This window comes from Heterodontus francisci, chromosome 17, assembly GCF_036365525.1.
Source record: "Heterodontus francisci isolate sHetFra1 chromosome 17, sHetFra1.hap1, whole genome shotgun sequence".
Taxonomy (NCBI): domain Eukaryota; kingdom Metazoa; phylum Chordata; class Chondrichthyes; order Heterodontiformes; family Heterodontidae; genus Heterodontus; species Heterodontus francisci.
This window is the reverse complement of record NC_090387.1, coordinates 42975308-42987732: the sequence shown is the minus strand read 5'-3', so window position 1 is coordinate 42987732 and position 12425 is coordinate 42975308. Positions and strand designations below refer to the sequence as shown.

Here is a 12425-nt window from a genome sequence, read left to right as displayed (position 1 = left end):
ATAGATCCTTGGAGGACACCAGAGGTAACAATGCAGGAGCAGGAAGAGAAGCCATTGCAAGTGATTCTCTGGTTATGATTGCATGGATCAGAATGGAACTAGGTGAGAGCAGTCCCATCCAGCTGGATGACATTGGAGAGCCATTGAAAGAGAATGGTGTGGTCAACCTTGTCAACGGCTGAAGACAGGTCAAGAAGAACAAGGATGGAAAGCTTACCTTTTGTCACAGTCACGTAGGATGTTATTTGTGACTATGATAGGAGCTGCTTTGGTACTGTGGCACTGGTGGAAACCTGATTGGAGGGGTTCAAACATGGAGTTCCGGGAAAGATGGGAACGGATTTGGGAGGCGACAACAGGTTCAAGGACTTTGGAGAGGAAAGGGAGGTTGGAAATGGGATGGTAGTTTGCAAGGATACTGGGGTCATGGGTGGTTTTTTTTGAGGAAAGGAGTAATAATAGCAGATGGACAACACCAGGCGCACTAGGTGGGAAGGTTGACGAGAGTGAGATGGGGCAATTGGGGTTGCTGCTCACAGTGAGCCAGTGCCGAGTGTCACAATGAGCCTGTTCGAGGATGCCAAGCAAAGGAAGCTGTAAGCCTATCCAATAGGGACTCAAGAGCTTAAGGACTCGGGCAGCAAGAGAGCAGGAAGCTCAAGGAGTACTGAAGGGTTAGGGTCGGAAATTGGAGGGCAGAGAATAGCTTTGTTACAGTATAGATTGTGTAGGATGAGGAGAGTATTGCGCTGTTACACAATGGATTGTGGTGTAGGATGTGGAGAGTATAGCTAAGCCAAATGTTGCATGTCTGAAACTTTTTTCTCGTTGTAGAAAAGATATTGAATTTATATCAACATGGAAGAAAGGGCTTACTGTGAAAAGGCCAGTCATCTGGCATCTAACCGGCAATGTGGAAAATTGCCCAGGTGTGTCCTGTACACAAAAAGCAGGACAAATCCAACCCGGCCAATTACCGTCCTATCAGTCTACTCTTGATCATCAGCAAAGTGATGGAAGGAATCAGTGATAATGTTATCAAGCAGCACTTGTTGAGCAATACCCTGCTCACTGATGCTCAGTTTGGGTTCTGCCAGGGCCACTCAGCTCCTGACCTCATTTGTCCAAACATGGACAAAAGAGCTGAAATCCAGAGGTGAGGTGAGAGTGATTGCCCGAGACATCAAGGCAGCATTTGACCGAGTATGGCATCAAGGAGCCTCAGCAAAACTGGAGTCAATGGGAATCAGAGGAAAACTCTCCGTTGGTTGGAGTGATACCTAGCACAAAGGAAGATGGTTGTAGTTGTTGAGGTCAATCATCTCAGCTCCAGGACATCACTGCAGGAGTTCCTCAGGGTAATGTCCTAGACCTACCCATCTTCAGCTGTTTCATCAATGACCTTCCCTCCATCATAAGGGCAGAAGTGGGGATGTTCGCTGATGACTGCACAATGTTCAGCACTATTCGTGACTGCTCAGATACTGAAGCAGCTCGTGTCCAGATGCAGCAAGACCTGGACAACATCTAGGCTTGGGCTGATAAGTGGCAAGTGACATTTGCACCACACAAGTGCCAGGCAATGACAATCTCAAACAAGAGAGAATCTAACCATCTCCCCTTGCTGTTCAATGGCATTACCATCACTGAATCCCCCACCTCGGGGTCGCCATTGATCATAAACTGAACTGGACCAGTCACACAAATGCTGTGGCTATAAGAGCAGGCCAGAGACTGGGAATTCTGCAGCGAGTAACTCACCTCCTGACTCCCCAAATCCTATCCACCATCTACAAGGCACAAGGTGTGTGATGCCCACTTGCTGGATGGATACAGCTCCAAAAATACTCAAGAAGCTCGACACCATCCAGACTAAAGCAACCCACTTGATTGGCACCCCATCCACAACCTTAAACATTCACTCCCTGCATCACTGTTGCACAGAGGCAGCTGTGCGTACCATCTACAAGATGCACTGCAGCAACTCATCATGGCTCCTTCGACAGCAACTCCCAAACCCGCATCCTCTACCACCTAGAAGGACAAAAGCAGCAGTTGCATGGGAACAGCACCACCTGCAAGTTCCCCTCCAAGCCACACACAATCCTGACTTGGAACTATATTGCCGTTATTTCTCTGTTGCTGGGTCAAAATCCTGGAACTCTCTTCCTAACAGCCCTGTGCGTATACCTACACCCCAAGGACTGCAGTGGTTCAAGGAGGCAGCTCACCACCACCTTCTCAAAGGCAGTTATGGTTGGGCAATAAATGCTGGCCTAGCCAGCGATGCCCACATCCCCCGAACAAATAACAAAAAGTGAAAATGATCTGCCTTTCCATGTTAATCTTTTGATAATTGGCAAAAATGTAAAAATCACAATGATTCAATTCCAGAGCTGAATAAATGAAGACACAATTGAGGGAGGAGACTGCAGCAATGTGCACAAAATTTACAGTAACTGGAATATTATTAAATCAAGGAGTACCCAGACTGCTAACTGACCATTATCAATCAAATAAAGCAACATGGCTTTTGAAAATTTACCACACGTCTTTATAGGTTGTGAGACTGAACAAAAGTGCTACTTAAGATCAATTTACCTTACGTACCAATTTATACTGCAGAAAGGTGAAGCTTTCATAAGATCAGCTTTGATTAAGAAGATGATTCTTTTAAGCAGCGTACTTGTTTGGAAAGAATTCTGTGACACTGCGTTTTCTTTTTCTTTTCCTATCACTCCAGTGAATTTACTGTTGTGACAGAAAAAAAAACTCAGAATACATTTAAAATAACAGGTGATATTTGGTGAATTCTTTTTCATCATATAATTTCTCTTGATATTATCCATTTCAGCCTTTACATAAAAAGTATCAATTGTGACTACCACCTGGGTGCATTTTAATTTTCTTCTGCTCTGTGTTACATATTCTGCTGACAATAATAGCGTGATTGTGAAAGCAAGGATCACGAGTTAAAAATTGATCCATCCAGTAGCTTAAATGTGAAAAGATGCATTCTGTTTTTTTAAAAAAAGGATTAAAATTGACGATAAAATGCCACACAATGCATTTAAACATTGTGTCTTTTTGCTTTCAGTCAGATGTACTTTAAGAAAAGATAGTGCATTGTGTATGATGTGACCTTCATCTGACAAACATGCATTGTGCAATAAACTGTCAATATTTGTAGTTATAAGGTACAAAATGACATTTACAATAATTGGAACAGCCATATTAAAAGCCTGGATCTGCCAGCTGGCAGGAGATAAAGACGTGACCCATCTCACTGTTCATCAGGGAAATTTATTTTTGCCAGCTAATAGATGAGAAGAAACTGCTGGCTGTTTTAGATGGCACCTTTTATTCTTCCAGAAATAAAACAAAGGAGTACTGTTATTGCTGTGACTGTCGATTGATTACGTGTAATGTGCACTGAAAAATATTACAAGACACCAAAATGGTTCAAGTCATGTTCAAAAATAGCAATGTGAGAAAAGATTGCATAAAGACTAGTCTTTCTTAGATTTGTTTTTCTTTGTTTTATATATTGTTTATGATATATTAACCATTGAACATTCGGACCATTTCAAACATCTGAGGAACATAATTTGTAATTCTTCAGCTGAGGCAGTAGCCCCACAGGCCCTTGGTAGTATATGCCTCATACACTTATAGTGTAACTAGACATGGGCAGGAGGGGTAGGAAGACAGGGTTAAGCAAGCTAATATGTTTCGTCTATTCGTTGTTGGGATTTTAAACCTCCTGTCTCACTGCATCATGTTTTGCAATTGCTCTTGAACGAATGTTTTAAGTATAAACACTCAAAATGAGAGTGGTATTTAAACTGGAAATTTCAGCCTGCAATTTTCTGAAACGACAAGTAACTTTGAGATGTGCGCCGATCTCATTACACCAACATGTCCTCAGAATTTCATTTGCGTCTGACAGAAGGTAAAAACTGATGTAAAACAAGTGGGAATCAACGTAAACAATTGGGGCTCCAGGAAAGTGTAAAATTTACTCCTTATTCTAAAGTCCCTTTTTAAAACAAAAATTAAAGTTTGAAGAAATGAAAGTATTATTTGTGCACATTAGACAAATTAGGTTTAAGAAAATGCAATTATGGAAGCTTTTTTAAAGATGCATTCAAAGATAGAGGTCGCATTGAGGAGAAATTTTTAAAAAAACAGAAGAAAATCAACATAAAACACTGGAAATATGGCTTTGGGTTCTTAGCTCCTAAAAATTTTAGCTGTAAATTTTACAGCCTGCTCAGAACTGGAATAAATGCAGGAAATTTGCATGAGCTGTGCCTTTGCATGGGGGTCGAGCTATGTTAATGAGCATCAAAGAGCTGCAGTGGAGGTTTTACAGTATTGGCGTAAAAGATCAAGGAAATTTGAGCGTAGTGAAAAATACTGTAAGCAAATTTGTTTAATGTTTTACGCTAAAAATCAGCAGTATGACATACTTGCGTCATTGTTTTGACTCAAACTTTTAGAAAAATCTGGGCCATCATATTCTGCAAAAATGGAATCATGTTCATGTTTTCTCAATATGCGAGAGAGGAGGAATTAAGCAATGCATAGCTACTAATGGCATGAGGTAAACGGAGTGAAACATGCAGATTATTTTGATTTATCTTCTTCCTGTGTCCTGTTAGTAATAGTCTATTACTGCTAAGTATTGATGCCACCTTATTGTGGTATATTTGACACGTGTAAAGCAGTCCTAAAAGTGGAAAATAAAACATAAACATTCAGTCAATCAATGGTGGGTGATGAGCTATATGACATCTTCCTCGAGTGATATTTCTGTCCCTTTCCTATTACTGACTGCTGTTCTTTCTATGTTACTTATTTCCCCTTTCACTGTTTACCACAGGAAAAGTGGTCCAACTGTGGCTAATAAGAGAAGTTAGACATAGTATTAGATTAAAGGAAGCAACTTACAATATTACCAAAAGAGTAGTAAGCCTGAGGATTGGGAGGATTTTAGAATTCACCAAAGGATGATAAAGAAAGCGAAAAGAGAATATGAGGTACATGAAAACTGTTTGCAAAAGCTTCTATAGGTATGTGAAAAGGTCGAGATTAGTGAAAGTAAAGGTGGGCACCTTTGAGAAAGAGGCAGGAGAAATTATAATGCGGAATAGGACAATGTCAGAGGCATTACGCGAATGCTTTGTATCTGTCTTCACGGTAAAAGATACACAAACAAAAATGGAAATAGTGGGGAACCATGTGTCATGTGAGAAGGAGGAACTTAAAAAAATATATATTAATAGAGAAATAGCATTGGAAAAAATAGTGAGAGTAATAGTTGACAAATCCCCTGGACCTGATGGCCTCAATCCTAAGGTTTTAAAAGAGGTGGCTACAGAGATAGTGGATGCATTGGTTTTAATTTTCCAGAATTCCCTAGATTCTGGAATGATGCTCATGAATTCAAAGGCAGCAAATATAACCCTGCTATTCAAGAAAGGAGGGAGAGAGAAAACAAGGAACTATAGGCCAGTTGGCCTGACATCAGTAGTAGGCAAAATGCTAGAATCTATTATTAAGGATGTGGTATCAGAGCACTTAAAAAATCATAATATGTTTGGGCACAGTCATAAAGTCATAGTCATAGAGTTATACAGCACAGAAACAGGCCCTTCGGCCCATCGTGTCTGTGCTGGCCATCAAGCACCTAACTATTCTAATCTCATTTTCCAGCACTTAGCCCGTAGCCTTGTATGCTATGACGTTTCAAATGCTCATCATGAAACATGAAAGAGAAATTGTGTTTGACAGATCTGTTAGTTTTGTCAGGATGTAACTTGCAGGGTAGATAAGAGAGAATCAGTGGAAGTACTGTTTTTAGATTATCAAAAAGCATTCAATAAGATGCCACACAAGAGGCTATTACACAAAATTAGGGCTAATGGAATTGAGAGCAACTTGTTAGCATAGATTGAGGATTGATTAAAGAACAGAAAAAAGGAATAAACAAGACATTTTCGGGTTGGCAGGCTATAACTAGTCAGGTATGCAAGGATCAGTTCTGGGGCCTCAGCTATTTAGAATCAATATTAATGGCTTTGATGAAGGGACCAAGTGTAATGTGTCCAAGTTTGCTGATGATGTAGAGTTAGATGGGAAAGTAAGCTATAAGGAGAACACAAAGGCTGAAAAGGGATTTAGACAGGTTAAGTGAGTGGGCATAGAACATAGCAGATGGAATATAATGTGGAGATGTGTGACATTATCCACTCTGGTAGGAAAAATAGAAAAGCAGATATTTTTGAAAAGGTGTAAGACTGGAAAATGTTGGTATTCAGAGGGACCTGGGTGGCCTTGTACACGAATCACTAAAGGTTAACATGCAGGTAAAGCAAGCAATTAGGAAGGCAAATGGTGCATTAGCCTTTATTACAAAGGGATTGGAGTATAAGCATAAGAAAGTACAATTATATATGGCCTTGGTGAGACCACACCTGGAGTACTGTGTACAGTTTTGGTCTCCTTACCTAAGAGGAGGTGCAATGAATGTTCACTAGACCTGGGATAAGTGGATTTTCCTATGAGATGAGTTTGAGTAGAGTAGGCCTATATTCCCTACAGTTTAGAAAAATGAGAGGTGATATCATTGAAACATATAAAATGCTTAAGGAGCTTGATAGGGCAGATGCTGGGAGAATATTTCTCCTGGCTGGGGAGTCTAGAACTAGGGATCACCATCACAGAATAAGGAGTTGGCTAAGACCAAGATGAGGATAAATTCTCTACTTAAAAGGGTTGTGAATCTTTGAAATTTTCTACCACAGAGGACTGTGGATGTTCAGTCGTTCAGTATATTTAAGTCAGAGATGGATAGATTTTTGGATACTAAGGGAATTAAGGGATATGGGGAAAGTGTGAGAAAGTGGAGTTGAGGTGGAAGATCAGCTATGATCTTACTGAATGGCGGAGCAGGCTCAAAGAGTCAAATGGCCAACTCCAGGTCTTATTTCTTATGTTCCGTTGCTAGGAAAACATGTGGGACTCCATTCCCCTTTACACCTTTACTTTAAATACCAGCAGTGTTTTCAGATCCAGCAGTTAAATAACTGTAAAATAGACATGCAGAACTTGTGTTTTTCCAAAGATGGCTTTATGTAGTGCAATTAATACACAATTCAGAATTCAAGTATAATCAATTTACCAAGTATAATCAATACTGTGAGTATTAGTATTACTGCACAGTGCGTTATTTTAGAGGTTGCATTGTGTACTGGAAGCTATGAACTGTAGAGTCCTTCTGTTAATTATTTTCTGTGTTATTCTTCCAATGTTCCCTGAAACTTGCAGCCACCTATACCCAAATGGGCAGGCCACAATATTGCTTTGTTAATGGCTACCACAAGATTCACATGAGCAACACAAGTCAACTTTCTATTCTTCTCTAGAGGAAACCTTTTATCTCCACTCAACTACTTGTCCAGAAGGGGCACTTTACTTCTCTATGAGCAGTGCCTCAGCTCTACTCAATACTGTCTCTAGAGTGAGCATTTTACCTCCTTAAATCCTTCACTATAGGGAGCACTTCCGCTTCATTGAACTGTTCTAGAGGGAACACTTTATCTCTGTTCAATTCCTTCTCTGTTGTGAAAACCTTACCTCACACCATGTCGCCTTTGGAGGGAGTCTCTCACTTCTCCTAATTTCTTCACTGAGCTCTGACTAAGACTGACTATCTGGAGAAACTCAGATAGAAACCTGAGCCCTTCATTCTATGACCGAGGCCACTTGTGATTGTCTTTTAAGAACACTTTCTTAAAGCTAGCAAAATAATTTCACAGGTTTTGTTCTGCTTTTCTCCAAATCTTCTTTGTTTCCCCACAGGGATTTTTCGGCATAGTCATTTCTCTTTCCCATTAAAAGGGTGCTCCATACCTCTGCTATTTAAAGAGAATCGAATGCAGTTGTACAATTGTTGGAACATATTGAATTGTCACAACGCAGGTAAAGGATGCTTCTAACAGAGAGCATGTTTGAAAAGGGCTGCTTCATTGACGTGTGCCCAAATCGGCCTGATGGTTGGCTATTGATAAGCAAAGGTGAAAGGGGATTATGCTGCTGCTGCCTATTCCTGGCTTCAGAACAGCTCCCTCTGCTGCTTTAGTCAATACTCCTGCTTCTTACTTTTGAAGTTCTGGACAGAGATGCTTAACTGTCTTTGAGAAATGGTTGCTACATTGTCCTATAGTGATTTTACAGATCTTTTAATGTACAAAAGTTTTAAACTAATCAAATTGAAGCATTTTTAGAATAATCACTGAATAAATTATTAAAAGATACAGACTTGTACAAAAAGTCCATTGTTATAAAAACTCAAAAACAGTGCAATTTTCAGAATGGGGTTACTGACAAAATGCTAATTGTTAATGAGTGGGATGAATAATTATGCCACAATAAACAGATGAATTCAGAATCAAACCCAGTTCTCCCAAAGCCAAGACATGTAAATTAGGGAAATTTTGTGTGATTGTCATTTCTAAGGGGACAGTCTGAATCAATTTTTGCCCTTTTCTCTAGGAGCAATTATAGAATAGGTAATGCTCTATAATTATCAATAAACTAGATTTTATCCTGGGAACCTCAAGTAAGTTCTACTCATATAACATAACATGTGCACTGGGGTAGCTGAATGGAAATCAGAATGTCTACAGTGGTACTTAAATCACTGATTGTGCTTTGACACAAAGGATAGTGTAAATCTCTTTCGTTGGGTAAGGGAATCAATTGATGTAGAATAAAGACTGGTAAATGAAGTTCAAGTACAGATCAGCCCTGATCTAATAGAATGGCAGAACAGGCTTGAGGGGCTGACTGCCCTACTCCTGTTTTCTGTGGTCCTATACTGTAATGATAGCCTTGTGTGTAATGGTTCATTTCAAATGTTTCCAAGGTCCTTGCCTTTCACTGGAGGTTTGTAAATCACTGGCTACAGTCATAAAGGATTCTTTAAGTATTGGTGAGGGTCTGCAGGATTGGAAGCAAACAAATGCAGCATTGATGTGAAAAAGGACAAATTGATCCAGAGAACTATAGGATTACTAGTATAATAGCTCGAGCTGAAAAAAAATAATGGACACCAATCTAAGGAGTAGATTGGAGGAGTATCTAGATGGGTTAATAAGAAACAGCAAGCATGGATTTAGAAAATCTTGTTTGATTAAACTCCCCAACTTCTTTAAGGAAGCTACAAATTAGGCATGTTGTAGAACTCCCTATAATATATCTTATTAGGACTTTCAGAAAGGCTTTGATAAGGGGCCCCAGATATGGACTTCCAATTAAGTAAAAACCATTGGTAATCCAGGGTAGAATGGACTGGTTAAGAAATTGGATAAAAAGTAGGAAAGAAATAGTACTCATGAGAGGTGTAATATAAGATTGTGGGAGATATGAGTCCTGCAGGGGTCGGTGTTTGAACCGTTGCTGTTTCCACATAGGACCATAGAAAAATTACGGCATAGAAGGAGGCCATTCAGCCCGTTGTGTCCGTGCCGGTTGGAAAAACTAGCCGCCCAAACTAATCCCACCTACCATCACCTTTTCCATAGCCTTGCAGGTTACAGCACTTCAGGTGCAGGTCCAGGTACCTTCCAAAAGAATTGAGGGTTTCTGCCTCCACCACCATTCCTGGCAGTGAATTCCAGACACCCACTACCCTCTGGGTGAACAAATTTTTCCTCATGTCCCCTCTAATCCTTCTACAAATCAACTTAAATCTGTGCCCCCTGGTAATTAATCTCTCTGTTAGGGGAAACGGGTCCTTCCTGTCTATTCTATTTAGGCCCCTCATAATTTTGTACACCTCAATTAAGTCACCCCTCAGCCTCCTCTGTTCTAAGGAAAACAACCCTAGCCAATCTAATCTTTCCTCTAAGCTGCAACTTTCAAGCCCTGGCAACATTCTTGTAAATCTCCTCTGTACTGTCTCCAGAGCAATTATGTCCTTCCTGTAATGTGGTGACCAAAATTGTACACAATACTCTAGCTGTGGCCTAACCAGCATTTTATACAGTTCCAACATTACATCCCTGCTTTTGTATTGTATACCTCAGCCAATAAAGGAAAGTATTCCATATGCCTTCTTCACCACTCTATCTACCTGTCCTGCCACCTTCAGGGACCTGCGACATACACTCCAAAGTCTCTCACTTCTTCTACCCCTCTCATTATCCTCCCGTTTATTGTGTATTCTCTCACTGTTAACTTTGCAAGTGGTAATAAAGACAGGATGTTTCTGGTAATACACAGGAGGAATATTATTATCCAGTTGGTTGGACAAATAAATGAAATTTAATACAAATAAATGTAAAGATCACATATTGGTAAAAAGATCAACATGGGTACAACATTGAAGAAACAAAATTAATGCAGAGAAGCATAGAAAGGGATCATATAGAAGTAGTAGTACCAATATATGTATATATTACATAATACTTTCTGTATAAATTAGAAGTTATGGCAGATTGACCTTTACGATGAGTGACTGGAATCTATTCATCTGGTTATCAAAAGGTATTGTTTCTTCATGGCATTCAGGCTAATTGGATGGACTAATTGAACCATTAAGACCTCAGTCCAGTGCTGTGAACAGTGCTGTTCTGTGCATCATTCAATTTGGAACTAAGATTGTCAAAGTGACAGTCAAGCAATCGTGACAGAGTAAGATCAACATTTTATGGTCATATTGAATTCACTGTGAACTTCAGGCAACTCAAAGCAAAATAGGACATTTAAAGCCCTGGCAGGAGAACTGAAGAGAAAAGCCTGACCCATACAGAAAAGCGGCAAGAGACTGAGAGCTCTTAAGAACTGTACTGAAAGCTTGGACTGGAGGCAAAAAGTCACCTGAGGGGAAGACTAGAGCTTCAAAAAGTATGGCAGTTTAGTGCAGCAATTGTGTAAGATTTGTGTTGTCTCGTAATTGTTTTTATCATTGGAAAAAAAACTAGTAGCTCAATTCGGAGCCTGATATGACCTTGTTGATGGTGTGTTGATACTTTTACCTTTCAAAACAACATCAAATGAAGCAGTAATGAGGAGGCACCAGCAATCTGGGGTTGTTGTAAGTTCTAAAGGTACAAGATCTCTGCAGGGGCAGAATCTGAGAAGCTGCAACTTCTAAATTGTAGGGGACATGAAGTCTGTTTACCAAGAACCCGGTAAGAATGGCTCATTAGAATATCCTAAACTTAAATCACAAGAAGTATATAAATTAACAAGTCTAGCTAAGATGAACCTGGAATATTACTTCAAGGTAAGTCAGGCTAGTTGCACTGTAACTGGAAATGAATGAATGGGAAATTAAAACATGAGAACAAAAAATTCTTAATTCAATTAATTCATTTAGAATGATCTTCCATGTAAAGTATGAGTCAAAGTCATTAGCTCATTCAAAGTGTAGCTGGATAAGTTAAGTAATAGTACTGGAGCAGCAAACTTTGGTGGTCTGAATAAGCTTTACTTATGTTTTTTTCCCTTGGCTTCTTTGGAGAGTTCCCATGATTCTGAATCACTTTATTGCACCTCCCTATTGTGGATAATTTTCTCTGTGATATCACTTCCATATCAGATCATTTTTAAGTGTTTGCAATGACTCAAAATGTAGGCATTGGGCAGCTTCTACTACATTTGAACAGTGTTTGTTTTTGGTTTGGGAGGATCAAATGGAAGCTAAAACACACAACCCAAACATTAAAAATTTAAGTAGGCACAACACATGAAAACCGAAAAATATTTGTGTGAAGGGAGACTATTTAATATTGCTTCCAAATTGATGATCATTTAGCAACTGTTGTTTTACTTCCAGCTTTTGCCTAAAGCAGTATCCTGCACAGCTTCCCAGTGCAGTTCTGTATAAAGCCTTAATAATACACTGAATCAGGCATGCTGCTGATGCAGCTGTTTCATTTTTTCTGTTATTCATTTAAATGAAATATGCCATCTGCTGCTAAAAGATGATGATAGGAGAAACTAAAGAATTTGGTGAAAAACTAAGCAAACATGTGAGTTGTCAGCATTCTGTCAGCTTCCAATGTGAAACAGAAAGATGCACTATTGACAAGACTGACTTTATGTTGCGTTAGCAAAATCAGTGGAGAAACCTCTAACGTCTGTTGTAATGATGGTGATAATTTGTATGCATTGTAGATGTAGGAGAGGAAGTGGGAAGGCCTGCAGGAATTCAACAGCCTTCTTTACTGAGAGATCGAGTCCCTGGATCGGCCACGAGGGATTGCCCTTGCTGTGGGAAATCATTCAGAACATCCCATCATCTGAAAGTCCACCTTCGAATACATACAGGTGCGTGTGCATTTTTGATATTCCCCATATAGATAACTCCTAATTGACATATATGATGTTTGTTTCTTGTACCGATATAAACA

General features: G+C 39.6%; 1 protein-coding gene across 15 annotated transcripts in view; it reads left to right on the top strand.

Moving 5' to 3' along the window:
- Window positions 1-12425, top strand: part of znf536 (zinc finger protein 536) — a 599157-nt gene that overhangs the window by 413100 nt on the left and 173632 nt on the right. For all 15 annotated transcript variants that reach the window (XR_010976700.1, XM_068049340.1, XM_068049335.1 and 12 more), the window contains one exon: window positions 12190-12342. Coding sequence is in view for 14 of the 15 variants with exons in the window: in XM_068049340.1 (XP_067905441.1) it covers window positions 12190-12342 (153 nt within the window). In the remaining variant the exon portion in view is untranslated. The remainder of the gene's footprint in view (window positions 1-12189; window positions 12343-12425) is intronic.